Source organism: Meleagris gallopavo, chromosome 1 (genome assembly GCF_000146605.3).
Source record: "Meleagris gallopavo isolate NT-WF06-2002-E0010 breed Aviagen turkey brand Nicholas breeding stock chromosome 1, Turkey_5.1, whole genome shotgun sequence".
Classification (NCBI taxonomy): Eukaryota; Metazoa; Chordata; class Aves; order Galliformes; family Phasianidae; genus Meleagris; species Meleagris gallopavo.
The window spans coordinates 176,464,045-176,476,071 of record NC_015011.2 but is presented as its reverse complement, the minus strand read 5'-3'; the positions used below and the strand labels follow the sequence as shown (position 1 = coordinate 176,476,071).

Here is a 12,027-nt window from a genome sequence, read left to right as displayed (position 1 = left end):
TCTCTCCGTGTGGCGGTCAGCGCTGTGAGCCGCGGCGCTGCGCCGAGCTGCTGAGTAAACGGCCTTGTCTTTGTTTCTTTTGTCGGCGTTGACTTCGTTGCTCTGAAATTCTGAGGGTGTGTTTATTTTTCAGGCTCTGAAGTATGCGAGCCGCGGCTACGCGTCGCAGCGCACGTTGAATGTAAGTGTGACGTTCCGCGGAGCTGCAGGTCGCTGCCGTGTCTGCTTCTTAAGGTTTTGTCTGCCTTCTGCTGCAGCTGGAGATACTTGCTGGCTCTTCTCAATAGCTGTCCGGCTGTCCAGGGCAGACAGAGATCTAAAACACGCATCTTTCTGCTGCCAGGCCCCTGTGCTGCTCTGACAGGGTTAGCAGGTAGACGTAGTGATGTAACATTTAAGCCAGGAGGCAAAATAATACTGGATCTGTTTTGAGAGACTACCAGGTGTGAAGTTGAATGTCACAGCAGGGTTTAAACTACAGCTTACACATCTGTAATCTAATGGTGCTCTGGCAAAGCCTGGTAAGATGTTTGGTCTTCCAAGGCCTGAGCTGTTAACTCACTAAGTGTAGAGTAAATGTTCATTAAATTGTAGTGGCAGTACCTTCTGTGATGTACAGACCGTGTCATGGGAAGATTCATAACAATATTTAACTCTCTGGCAATTGGTTCGATGCCTTCATACCTCAGTGCAATTGGGTTAAAAACTTGGCCACAGGGAGATTTCTCAGGTCAAGTCATGTAGAGCATGTTTCTCAGGATACTTCTCTGTAAGATAACTTCTTTCTAAGGAGGAGTCTTTACAACCTCTGAGCAACCTGTGCGAGTGCAGAAGCGCTTCCTGGTGTTCAGTGAGAACCTTCTGTGTTCAGTTAGTGTCCATTGCCTCTTGTCCTGGCACTGAGCACCACTGAAAAAGCCTGGCTCCATCCTCTTTTTACCCTCCCTTCAGATATTTTGCTTGTTGAGATACCTCCGAGCTTCCAGGCTGAGCAGTGCTGGATATTCCAGCCCCTTAACCACTTTTGTGGCCCTTCACCAGTCTCTTTCCATGTCTCTCATACTGGGAGACCGAGAACTGGACCCAGCATTTCTCGTGTGGCCTCATCAGTGCCAAGCAGAGGCTGCTTACTGATCTCCAGTTGGACTTTGTGCCACTGATCACCACTTTCTGCTCCCAGTCTTTTAGCCTTTCTGGACCCAACTGTCTTCCCATCCAGCTCGTACATCACCAGCTTCTCTATGGGGACCTTAAGAGGGATGGTGTCAAACCCTCACTGAAGTTCATGTAGACAGTATCTACTGTTCCCACCACGTCCATCAGGCTCATGATTTCATCACAAAGGTTTATCAAGTTGGTTCAGCATGACTTCCCCTTGGTGAATCTATACTGATAATTTTTTTGTTGTTGCTTATGAGTCTGGAAATTGTTTCCAGAATGAGCTGTGCCATCACCTGTATTAAGACAAAGTTCACTGGCCAAAGTTGCAGCCTCCTGGAGGATGGGAGCACTACCTGCTTTCTTCCTGTTCGTAGGCATCTCTCCCAGTTATTTTGACCATTCAAAGATCTTTGAGAGTGACCTTACCCTGGCAGCAGCCAGCTTCCTCAGCACTTGTGGGTGTGTCTCATCAGGGCCTATGAGCTTAGAAGTGTTCAGCTGACTCAAGTATTCCCTGACCTGATTCATTTCCACCAAAGATGCATCTTCCTTGCTGCAGCCTTTTAGCCTGGCCTCTAGGACCTGGGATTCCCAAAGGGCAGCCTTGTTGGTGAAGGCTGACGTGAAGGAGGCATTCAGTAGCTCGGCCTTTCCCAGCTTGGGCCCCTCTTCCCTCCCGGCTCTGGGATTCCTTCAGGCATCACCTGCCCCAAAGCAGAGCTCCATGCATTCCAGCTGTTCCCTCATATAAAGAGCAGATCCTCCTCGTCTGCCCATCCTGTCCTTCCTAGGGAGCCTGTATCACTGCAGTCCTCAGAGCCATCCCATCACACTCTGTCATCCCAACAAGGTCATAGCCCTGCAATGGTGCACTGGTCCCAAATTCCTTGTCTTTGTTCTTTGTTCTGCATGCACCAATGAAGATAGTTTTGGTGCTCTGTGCTGCTTACTGAATAAAAGGGGAGCTGTGACATGAATGAAAGAGTAAAAGGATAAACTTTGGGGTATATGTGCATGTGTAAAGATACTGTGACTTTTACTCCATGCTTGTTCTCATAGGAAGTGGTGATAGCAAGTGCTGCAAGGACACCCATTGGATCTTTCCAAGGCTCTCTTTCATCACTGCCAGCTACTAAACTGGGTTCCATTGCAATTAAGGGAGCAATTGACAGAGCAGGTACATGTAAATCTGTTTGCATGAGAAAACCTCATACAGCTCTGAATGATACCAGTCTGTGTCTTTTGGTTTGAAGTTGCTTGGTAAAACAGACTTTTCTGTTGGTGTTCCTCCCCCTCCCCCATAGCACTTTTAAGGCTTTAATCTGTAAATGGTATTTAAATAAACCTGCCTGTTGGACTCTGCTTCTGCCTACAAATGCTGCTTCTAAGAGCAAACTGACACTTAGGAGTATCTCTGGTGTTCCCAATTGCATAGAACATGCTGATTGCTTGTCTGGGGTGTAGTTTTATGACACTCCTAAGCTGATATGAAGGCTGCTTGTTGCTGAAACCAAGGGTCCTTCCTTTCCCTGCCCATTTTTACATGGTACTCCTGACACCCTTGTGAGCCTGTCCGTAGCTTTAAGTCGGCCAAAAAGTCAGTTTGGAGGAGAGGAGGGTTAATTTTCTTTGGCTTCTTGAAACAGCACATTACAATAAGTGGAACACCAGGACTGTTGCATGGGCAGCAGAGGGAGAGAGAGCACACCTCTTCTGTCTGGGGACAGCTGGCTGCTCTCTGCATTGAACAAACAGAGCTGTTTCTTTGGACATTGTTGTCACAGGTAGAAAGTTCTGTGCATTTAACCATCCACAACAGTTTTGTTGATCAGGTGACTGGTGAGACTTGGAAATGTTTCCTTGTTCTGAGAGCTGCTGAGGGAATTCTCATGTGAGATCCCCAGTTCAGTGTGCCCTATGAATATGAGGATAGAGGTCTGGAATGCTTTTAGCACACAGGTTGGACATGACACGTTTTGTCTCTTTTCTATAGGATACTTTTTAATGGGAAGGTTCATAACAGATAATTTCATCTTCTGTGCGAAGAATCCACAATCAAACCACGTTTGTTTTCTAGGTATCCCTGCAGAAGAAGTGAAGGAAGTGTATATGGGTAATGTCTTGCAGGCTGGACAAGGGCAAGCTCCAGCAAGACAAGCGGTGCTGGGTGCAGGTATGCATTGTGTCGATTCTGGGTTTAAAGGTGGTCTTTTCTTCACGTGGACAGCTGCTAATGCTACTGGGGATGACTGAGCTGGGAGTTAGAGCAGGGAGGTGCCCAGCCTCCCCGCAGGACAGGCTGCACACTTGTTCCCATGCAGGCCAGAGGCTCACTCTGTGTTGTAGTGGTGTAAGTGGGCTTTGTGGCGCGTGCTCAGCCGTCACTTGTCATGTGCACAATGGATGTTATTGCCTACAGCCTTTGTAGAACCTGGAGAGGCTGAAACCATGTCATACTAATGGTAGATGTTCTAAATGATCTTTGAGCGATTCTTCACTTGCTTCCCATCTTACCACTTGAGTCTGTTGTCTGAAGGGTAGAAGCAACAGCAGCCTCCAAGGACAGTAACGAGGGGTGAGGGTGCATAAACTGCCTGAGCTGGACACTGGCTTAAGTAGAATTGATCCCGTATGAAATATTGTTGAAACACCAATCTAATGTTGTCCCTTTAGATAATGCAATTGTTTGTACAACTTACCTGACTTAGGTTTACCCATCTCCACTGATACTACAACTGTCAACAAGGTCTGCGCTTCAGGAATGAAATCGATCATGATGGCAGCCCAGAGCCTGATGTGTGGCAGCCAGGTATGTGGTGTCAGTGCTGCTCTATGGAAGGGACACACAGCTGACCTTGTGCATCCTGTCCTGTGATGGCTGTGGTCTTGGATTTGGGACTATGTTTTGACTTGCAGTAAGAAGCTAATGAGTGAGGTTTGTTAAGGTTACACAACCTTGATTTTTTTTTACAGTAATTTAAATACGTTTTGTTTTGAAGCAGACAAGAAAAGGCATTGCAGTGTGGGAATTGTCAGATTTATTTTCAGAGCTGAGCAAATAAGGTGGATTTACTTTGTACATAAGTCCTTTCTACCTCCTTTCCTGTAAAATGTAGGGAATTTTTCAGGCTTTTTCATTTGAAAAATATCCAGAGTGTTTTTCTAAACTTAGTGTTTGCTGGGAGAGATCTCATCTTGACTTTCACATATTTTGATCACTTAAATGAAGTACATTCCCATGTTAAAGCAGTGTTGTTTCTAAGTATTTTAAAGATGTCTCAGGCTTTTCTGTTGCTCTCAAAGAGGCTGAAACTATCTGTTGTTGCTGAATTGTTCAAGAGCTGGATGGAGGAGAATTACTCATCTCTGTCCACTGTATTCTAAGATTCTCTAAAGTAAAGATATTGTCAGTTCAAGGTGTATTTTTAGTTTACAGAATCAATGGCTCATTAGTGGGAACTGTACTTAATAATTATATATCTTGTTTACCCAAGGGCAAGTGTGAAATATTTGATTTTCTCATCCCCCTTGTGAAAATACCAGTATTTTTCAGTTGGGCAACCACTTACTGGTTAGGCCCTGCTATGCAGAGAATGACACTTCACCCAGTGCCTGCTGAGCTTGGTGCAAGGCTTTTCACTGGACTTTGAATCAGGTCCAGCACTTCTGTGCAAACAGCTCTGCTCGGATTTAGTAGCTGACATCTGCTGAGTCCATCGGAGTTGTCACGCTCTGGGTTTATTTGCTGGGTGCTCTGAAAAGAAGTGGACTTTTCAGCTCTGCCCATGAGACATACAGTGCTGCCTGGCTCAGCACGTGCTGCTGCTGCTCGGTGTGCCCTCAGAGCTCCACGCTGCGGCTTGTTTGGATGGGTTTTGTTCTTTCTTCCTGGCTGTGGGTTGGGAGGTGTTTGTGGTGTGAGTGGATGACAGCTCCCAGAGGCTTGAGTCAGCGTACACTAAGGACTGTATAAACAGTTGCCTTAGCTCCAAGTCTTTTGCCTGATGGAGTTGAAATGCCAGGGACTCCTGTTCCTCCTGTCTATCGTTGCCATATCTCAGCTGCCTTTCCATTAGCTGCCTTTCCACTTTACTGCCTTTCTAGTTTATTTCCAGCCTTCTCGGTTTTGTTTTCTTTGTTACTACACGCTGCCATTCCTGGATTTACTTTATAATCTTTTCTGAACTAAGACATTCTTTTTCCAAACCTGAATTGAAAGACCTAGTTACTACTTTTTTTCATGTAAAATATCTTTCGAGGTTGTATTAACAACAATACTGAACTCTCCGAGAATGATGCTGCTGTGTTTGCATTTTTCCTATGATTATTTGTATCACAAAAAAGCCATGCCATTAAGGACACAGCTACTCTTACATGTGAGATGTAAGAATGTTGTGTGAAGCTTCAGGTAATTTTAAACCTCGGTCTTTCATTGGCTCTCTTAGATTCTGACTGCTGTGGAGCTGCTCATGAAGAACAAATGAGAAATTCAGAGAAAAATGAAGTGTTTAAAATAAAATTTGTGATGTGATCTTGGAGGCTTTTGAATTAGAAGCGCAAGAGGCTGACATGGCTCTTGCAGCTTTCCAAAGTGATGCACCAGACAGAAGTCTGGCTGTTCTGTCAGCGTGGGTTAGCTCGCTTCAGCTGTTTGCTTTTAAAATGAATAAAGGAGCCTTTTATTCCTTTTCCTCCAAGAGTCTCTGGAAATGCAAAGTTTCCACTCAGTATTTTCTTAGCATCAGTTCCTGGATGAAGTCATGTAAAACTCACAGCATTATTGATAACCTCAGCTTTTGTTTGAGCAGGATGTAATGGTTGCTGGTGGAATGGAGAGCATGTCCAATGTTCCCTATACAATGAGCAGAGGATCGACGCCTTACGGAGGAGTTAATCTGGAAGACCTGATTGTAAAAGATGGACTTACAGATGTTTATAACCATATCCATATGGTAAATATTCCTGCAGTGTTCTGAAGTATCAACCGTTGGGCTCATGCAGCTGGAAATGAGTAATGTACCTGTAATGGAGAGACTAGATGGAAGGCTGAAATGGGGTGGAAATGTGTGTTCATTTTTCTTTCTCATTGAAGTCTGAGTAGCTTAGAGCAGGGGTTAAAGGAGACAAGGGGTTTCTTCCACCTGCGGGTGGGTTTTGCTGTCTCAGTGGGTGGGAGCAGTCAGGTTGCACGATGCCTTTGAGGATGGCCACTTCTGCTTCAGCGGATTGGTTCTTATTTTCCCTCCCCCAGTGTACATATCCCAGATCTTCTGTTAGAAGGTTTGAGTCAGCTGATACGCTTAGCTCAGCAGCGTGATACTTTGGACAAAACAGTGCAAAGTGAGGGAGGGTTCAGAAAAGTACTAATCTGGTATGGAGAGAGTAAAGAACAAGCATCAGGAGGGAACAGTTTGAAAGGATAATGACTGTTTTCAGTGCTTCTGTGTGTGCTTTATTCTTTATCAGTAGAGTGCACTCTACCTATACTGTTGGCTGAACACCTCTCATGCATTTCAACTGAAACAGCTTTTGATTGAGAGGCTTTTTGGAATAGACGAGCTAAGAATGGCATAAGAACACCAGTAAAATGATGCAAACACACTGTTTGTGTGTTCTCTAGACTCTGGAGAAGTCAGCCTTTAGAACTTCTGCATGCAGTTTTTTATCTTGGAAGAACCTTGTGTGGAGTGTGCCTTCCTTCGCAGCATCATCATCTGCATTCAGAGCACATGTACTGAATGTGAAGCTGGTATCCAAAGGCAGAAGTTTCTGGTTGGTCGTGACTGTGCAAATCAGAAACGAACACCAAATTTCAGTCACATTCAGTTCTGAAAATGCTGGTTTTTCAGTTACGTTTCTCGTTTGTATCTCCTGGAACACCAAATGTAACCTGTCTGTTTTTCTCCAAGGGCAACTGTGCTGAGAATACGGCAAAGAAGTTCACTATTTCACGAGAGGAGCAAGACACGTATGCCATAGGCTCTTACACTAAGAGCAAAGCAGCGTGGGATTCAGGAATTCTCAAAAAAGAAATCGTTCCTGTCACTGTCTCAAAAAAAGGTATTGTGGAAGGGTGTGATGAAATGAGCTGTTTCTCCTTTGAAAGCTATGGCAGGGTCTGCGCTCAGTGCCAGTTATGCTGAACGTGCACACTCACACGTGTGTTTATACATATTTGTACCTCAGATGCAAAGAATTTACTGCTATGCAGACTTTTTGCTGAACAGCAGTCAGTTGTCTGTATCTGCTTATCTATTTCTTTTCCTTTAATGTTACATGCTGTAACTTCTTCAAGGGGATGACTGTGTACTAAATTCAGGTGGAACAGATTGATGACATGTTTGAATCTCTCTGTGAATTACCTTCAAGATCTGTTCTTGGTCCCTTTCATTTCTTTCATCAAAAAATATAAATGATCTGCTGTGAATAAATGACATGAAGGAGTTTAGGAGGAAGTTTTTCACACAGAGGATGGTGACACACTGGAACAGGTTGTCCAAGGAGGCTGTGGATGCCCCATCCCTGGAGGCATTCAAGGCCAGGCTGGATGTGGCTCTGGGCAGCCTGGGCTGCTGGCTGGCGACCCTGCACGAAGCAGGGGGGTTGAAAGTCGATGATCACTGTGGTCCCTTTCAACCCAGGCCATTCTATGATTCTATGAATTTCTTTCATTTTCATTCATTTTTGACATGTGTAAGTAAGTTTACATTTTTTACTGAAATAAGTTGTTTAAGTTAGAGAACCTTTAATCCATGTACTATGTTAGAATGTTTGAGAAAGGACTGCACACATAAAACTAAACCAAATCTGAATTTCAGGAAAGCCAGACACAGAAGTGACAGAAGATGAGGAATACAAGCGGGTTGATTTTAGTAAAGTTCCAAAGCTGAAAGCTGTTTTCCAGAAAGAAAACGGTAAATATTGTTAAATCAAGTGCTTATTCTTTTACTAAGTGCAACAATGCTCTTTCAGAGTGAACAGTGCTGTTCACCAGATCTTGAATACACAGCAGTAATCTATGACCTTTTCAATGCCTGCCAAAGAAAGATCCTACCAAGAAGTCCAAGCTTGGTGTCACAACAGCACAAACTTGCTTCAAACGAGAAGAACCTGCACACCAGTGAAAACCTCTGTTTTGTGCATTTACATTGAAGACTGAAACAGCTGGCCTTGGTCACCACAGCTATAAGCTCCTGGTGTGCCTGCACATCGTGCCCTGTTGCCTCCCTACGCCTGTAGCTAAGGAACCTGGCCAAAGCAAAGCTGGCATTGCAGCACACACGTTTGTGCTGGAGTTCTGTGTTAATGCTGACAGCGCTGCCAGTGCAGAAGGCATGGTCTGAACTGCTGTTCAGATGTAGCTTATGAATACATGCGATGGTTTGATTAAACAAGTATTTAAAAAAACAACAACTGTTGGTTCTCTCAGTGCAACAGCTGTTATGCTGAGACCTTGTAAGGCTGAAGGGTCTACAGGATCTACCTGAGCTATCTCATCTGCCCCTCTGTTAAAACGTGTTGCCTTTTCTAGGAACAGTTACAGCTGCCAATGCCAGTACTCTGAATGATGGAGCAGCTGCTTTGGTTCTGATGACTACAGAGGCAGCCAAGAGACTGAAAGTTAAACCACTGGCACGGGTAGTTGGTAAGGTTTCTCTTTTCTCATCTTTGAATAGGGAAGTGGAAAATATTCTGATGGTGCAATCTGCCTGGCAGTCCTGTTAGTCCCTTCATGCATGGAGCAGAGGACGCGTGCCTGTAGGCATTATGACTGCATCTGCTCAGTATGGGCTTCGAAATGTCAAGTGTCATAGCAGCAGGCTTTTGACCATTGGACCATGTGGAATAATTCTAAACATCTGAAAATAATGTCAAGTTGTGCACTTAAGGCACTGAGTTTTATGTATATTATCTTCAGGAACCGTTACACTCAGAATTTTTCTCTCTTATCTGGGTTTACTGCTTGCATAAATGAAACTAATGTAAGGTAAAAACAAGAGGTATATAAACAACAGCTTTTGTGATTTATTTTTTATTTTTTTAATATTTGCACAGCTTTTGCAGATGCCGCTGTTGATCCTATTGACTTTCCCATTGCACCTGCACACGCTGTTCCCAAGGTAGGAATAAAACAGCTTCTTTTTCAGAAGACAGCAAACTTCCTCAGCACTGCACTATCCCTCAGTGTACCTTCCTCTAGCACTGAAATTAAATAGGCTTTGCAGAGGATTAAGGCTAGAGTGCAGATTTTAGAGAGACAGACTTCACACGTATTCTGAGAGCACCTTGTTTTACACTCTCACCAACTTTTAGCCTTGTTTTCACTTTTAAAGTTTTCAAGCAATTATGACCAGAAGGCAAAATAAATGTGATTATACAAGTACAGACTACCCCAGAGAGGAACTAAATGCAACTGCATGCAGTATTGTATCAGTGTGCAGTGTGTGGTGATGATGTGTACTTAGTAGAAGTATGATGAAAATGTATTCTTGGGATAATCTCCATTTCTGCTTTTGTGAGAACTCAAGTTTGTGCTCCAGAGCCTCGGTTTTGCTTTTTCCCCATCTGACAAAGTGCTTCCGAAATGTGAGCTCTGATCTCTTGCTTGGCATACAGCACAGGGACTTGCTGTCTGCAGTTTGAATTCACAAAAATCTTAATTATTTCTATAAAATACTTCAGCTTCCTAGTTTTTTCACAGCAATAATCACTTTTATTACCGTTTCTAGATTCTAAGTGAGACAGGTCTGAAAAAAGAAGACATCGCAATGTGGGAAATCAATGAAGCCTTCAGTGTTGTGGTGCTGGCCAATATTAAAATGCTGGGTATCGATCCACAAAAAGTAAATATCAATGGCGGCGCTGTCTCTCTCGGGCATCCGATAGGGTATGTAAACAAGCATTCTTTTTTGGCTACACGGAGGCACTTTTTTCTACATGCTGCTGATGTATTTGATTCCGTCTTCAAATTTAGTGCAAGTAGGAAGGCTAATAGCAATTCAGTATCAGGTACGTGCTGACTGAATTCAGGTGTTACATTTCAGGGTACCTTCAAAAAGCATCATCCCATTTTTTTTATCACAGGTAGTTATCACCTGCTGTTAAGGAAAGCTTGCTTGGTGCCACCAATTAAAATAAATCACTAATATCACTGAATAAGCAGCAATAAATAATCAACCAGTTAAAGTAGTAAAACTTACAGGTACACTTAACGAAAATAGCATACGATATGGTGTGAAGACTTTTCCTCCTATCAGCAAAGTCAAATTCCAAGTCTTGTCAAAGCACTCCCAGCAGCAGATCTAAAACACTGTGGTCACCTAATGCAGCAGATGAGGGTGGTCTGGGGGATGTTTGCTCTGAAGTTCTTTCCTCAGGTTATGGAAGTTCCCTGCTGTGTTCCCCAGCAGCTGCAATGTGCTGTGGCTTAAGTACATCCCAGTAATCCTCCTTAAGGGTGAGCATGCTGCAAGGTCCAGGAGGACAAATCCCCTTCCAATCTACTAAATAGAGAGGAGAAGTAACTGCATTGTACATGAAGAACCAGTAGGAGTACTTCATCATGCAGAAGTTTGGTGGCAAAGCTGTAGTCAAGACATAATCCCTCAACATGTGCTGTTATCTCCTTCATAACATCAGCTCTGATAAAGAAATATGACCTTTGTCTCTAAAAAGGAGATTTCTACAGTATCATGACAGAATTTAAATGTCTGATTTTGCAGGAGCTGGATCAGTGCACCATATCACATTACAGCAAGTTGAAGCCAGAGAAGAAACTGAAAGGAATAATTAGTATTGATTTGGTTTTTAGTGGAAGAGATCTAGTATTAATTACCTTCTTTGAAAGAGCTCTGATAATTGATATTATGTCACACATAGAGTACTTAGAGGTGATTTCCTCAGCAGTGGCTGTGCACACATTAAATCTCTCCTTTTTAAGTACTGTACATGGAGAAAAAGAACCTGTGTTGTTTCTAACTGTAGAAAAAAGGGGTTGTTTGATCTTCTGTTGGTTCTGTGCTCTTGTTTTTGTTTCCTCCCAGGGATTGGTGCTGTATTCTGCCAGCAATCTTGAGCAAGTCAAATTCAGAATCTTCTTCAAACTAAGACGTAAATGTTTTTTTCTTTTATCTAGAATGTCTGGAGCGAGAATTGTCGTTCACATGGTCCATGCACTGAAACAAGGGCAGTATGGTCTTGCAGGAATTTGCAATGGAGGAGGAGGTGCTTCTGCAATATTGATAGAGAAGCTGTAGGCCCAAACAGTTGCTGGAAAAAAAAAGCCTTACAAAATCTGTGATCAAAGCGATGAGCAGCAGCTGTTGCCTCTTATCAGTAAGTGGGTGAATTTCTCAGCAGCTATTCTAAAATTCCCAAAAACATCATTGATTATTGATACAGACAACTGGGCTTTTATACCTCCAACTCAACACAAGTTTTTATACAGTACAAGCAAAAAATGTGAAATCACAATAATGTATCAAGAGCTGACAATAAAGAATGTTGATATTAACTCCTCTCACTTGTGGTTTCTCGAGTGCCACCACGTTCTCTCAGTCCCATTGCCTCCTGTAGTGCTCTTATGACCTGACAGTGTAAAGTAGGCTGGGAGCCAGGGTGGTGTGACTTACTTAGAACTGCAGGTACTGACAGAGCACAGTTAAGGGTGGCCTAACATCAGAATGCTGCTTCTCCTGTTTTGCTCCCGTGACCACCTGTGGTGTACACGCTTCTGTCACTACGCAGAACAGAGGCAGGTTCAGGCCTACACCTGTGCAAGTGCTGTTCCCTCCTTCAGTAACCCTGCCCGTGCCTGGCTGTACTCAGGAGCTCACAGTTATGACTTCAGGGAAACTGAGCTAAGCA

The 12,027-nt window shown here is 43.6% G+C and overlaps 1 protein-coding gene across 2 annotated transcripts; it reads left to right on the top strand.

The window, feature by feature from the left end:
- The first annotated feature begins 82 nt into the window (after nt 1–82).
- ACAT1 (acetyl-CoA acetyltransferase 1) lies at nt 83–11,674 on the top strand. 2 transcript variants are annotated; one of them, XM_031552069.1, is made up of 11 exons: nt 83–181; nt 2,221–2,338; nt 3,239–3,334; nt 3,870–3,970; nt 5,970–6,113; nt 7,071–7,221; nt 7,980–8,075; nt 8,693–8,806; nt 9,217–9,281; nt 9,891–10,004; nt 11,297–11,674. In XM_031552069.1, the coding sequence occupies exons 3-11, from the start codon at nt 3,271–3,273 to the stop codon at nt 11,459–11,461; spliced, it is 1,014 nt and encodes a 337-aa protein (XP_031407929.1). In that variant the 5' UTR covers nt 83–181; nt 2,221–2,338; nt 3,239–3,270; the 3' UTR covers nt 11,462–11,674. The 2 variants fall into 2 exon arrangements, with proteins under 2 accessions (XP_031407929.1, XP_019467633.2); XM_019612088.2 differs by having other exon boundaries at nt 9,891–10,048.
- The last annotated feature ends 353 nt before the right edge of the window (nt 11,675–12,027 follow it).

What these genes read in the sequence shown, in the direction of transcription:
- ACAT1 (XM_031552069.1), top strand. Translation starts at nt 3,271, where the DNA reads ATGGGTAATGTCTTGCAGGCTGGACAAGGGCAAGCTCCAGCAAGACAA. An exon ending in ACAAGCGGTGCTGGGTGCAG is followed by an intron (nt 3,335 to 3,869) that starts GTATGCATTGTG and finishes TACCTGACTTAG; the next exon opens with GTTTACCCATCTCCACTGAT. An exon ending in GCCTGATGTGTGGCAGCCAG is followed by an intron (nt 3,971 to 5,969) that starts GTATGTGGTGTC and finishes TTGTTTGAGCAG; the next exon opens with GATGTAATGGTTGCTGGTGG.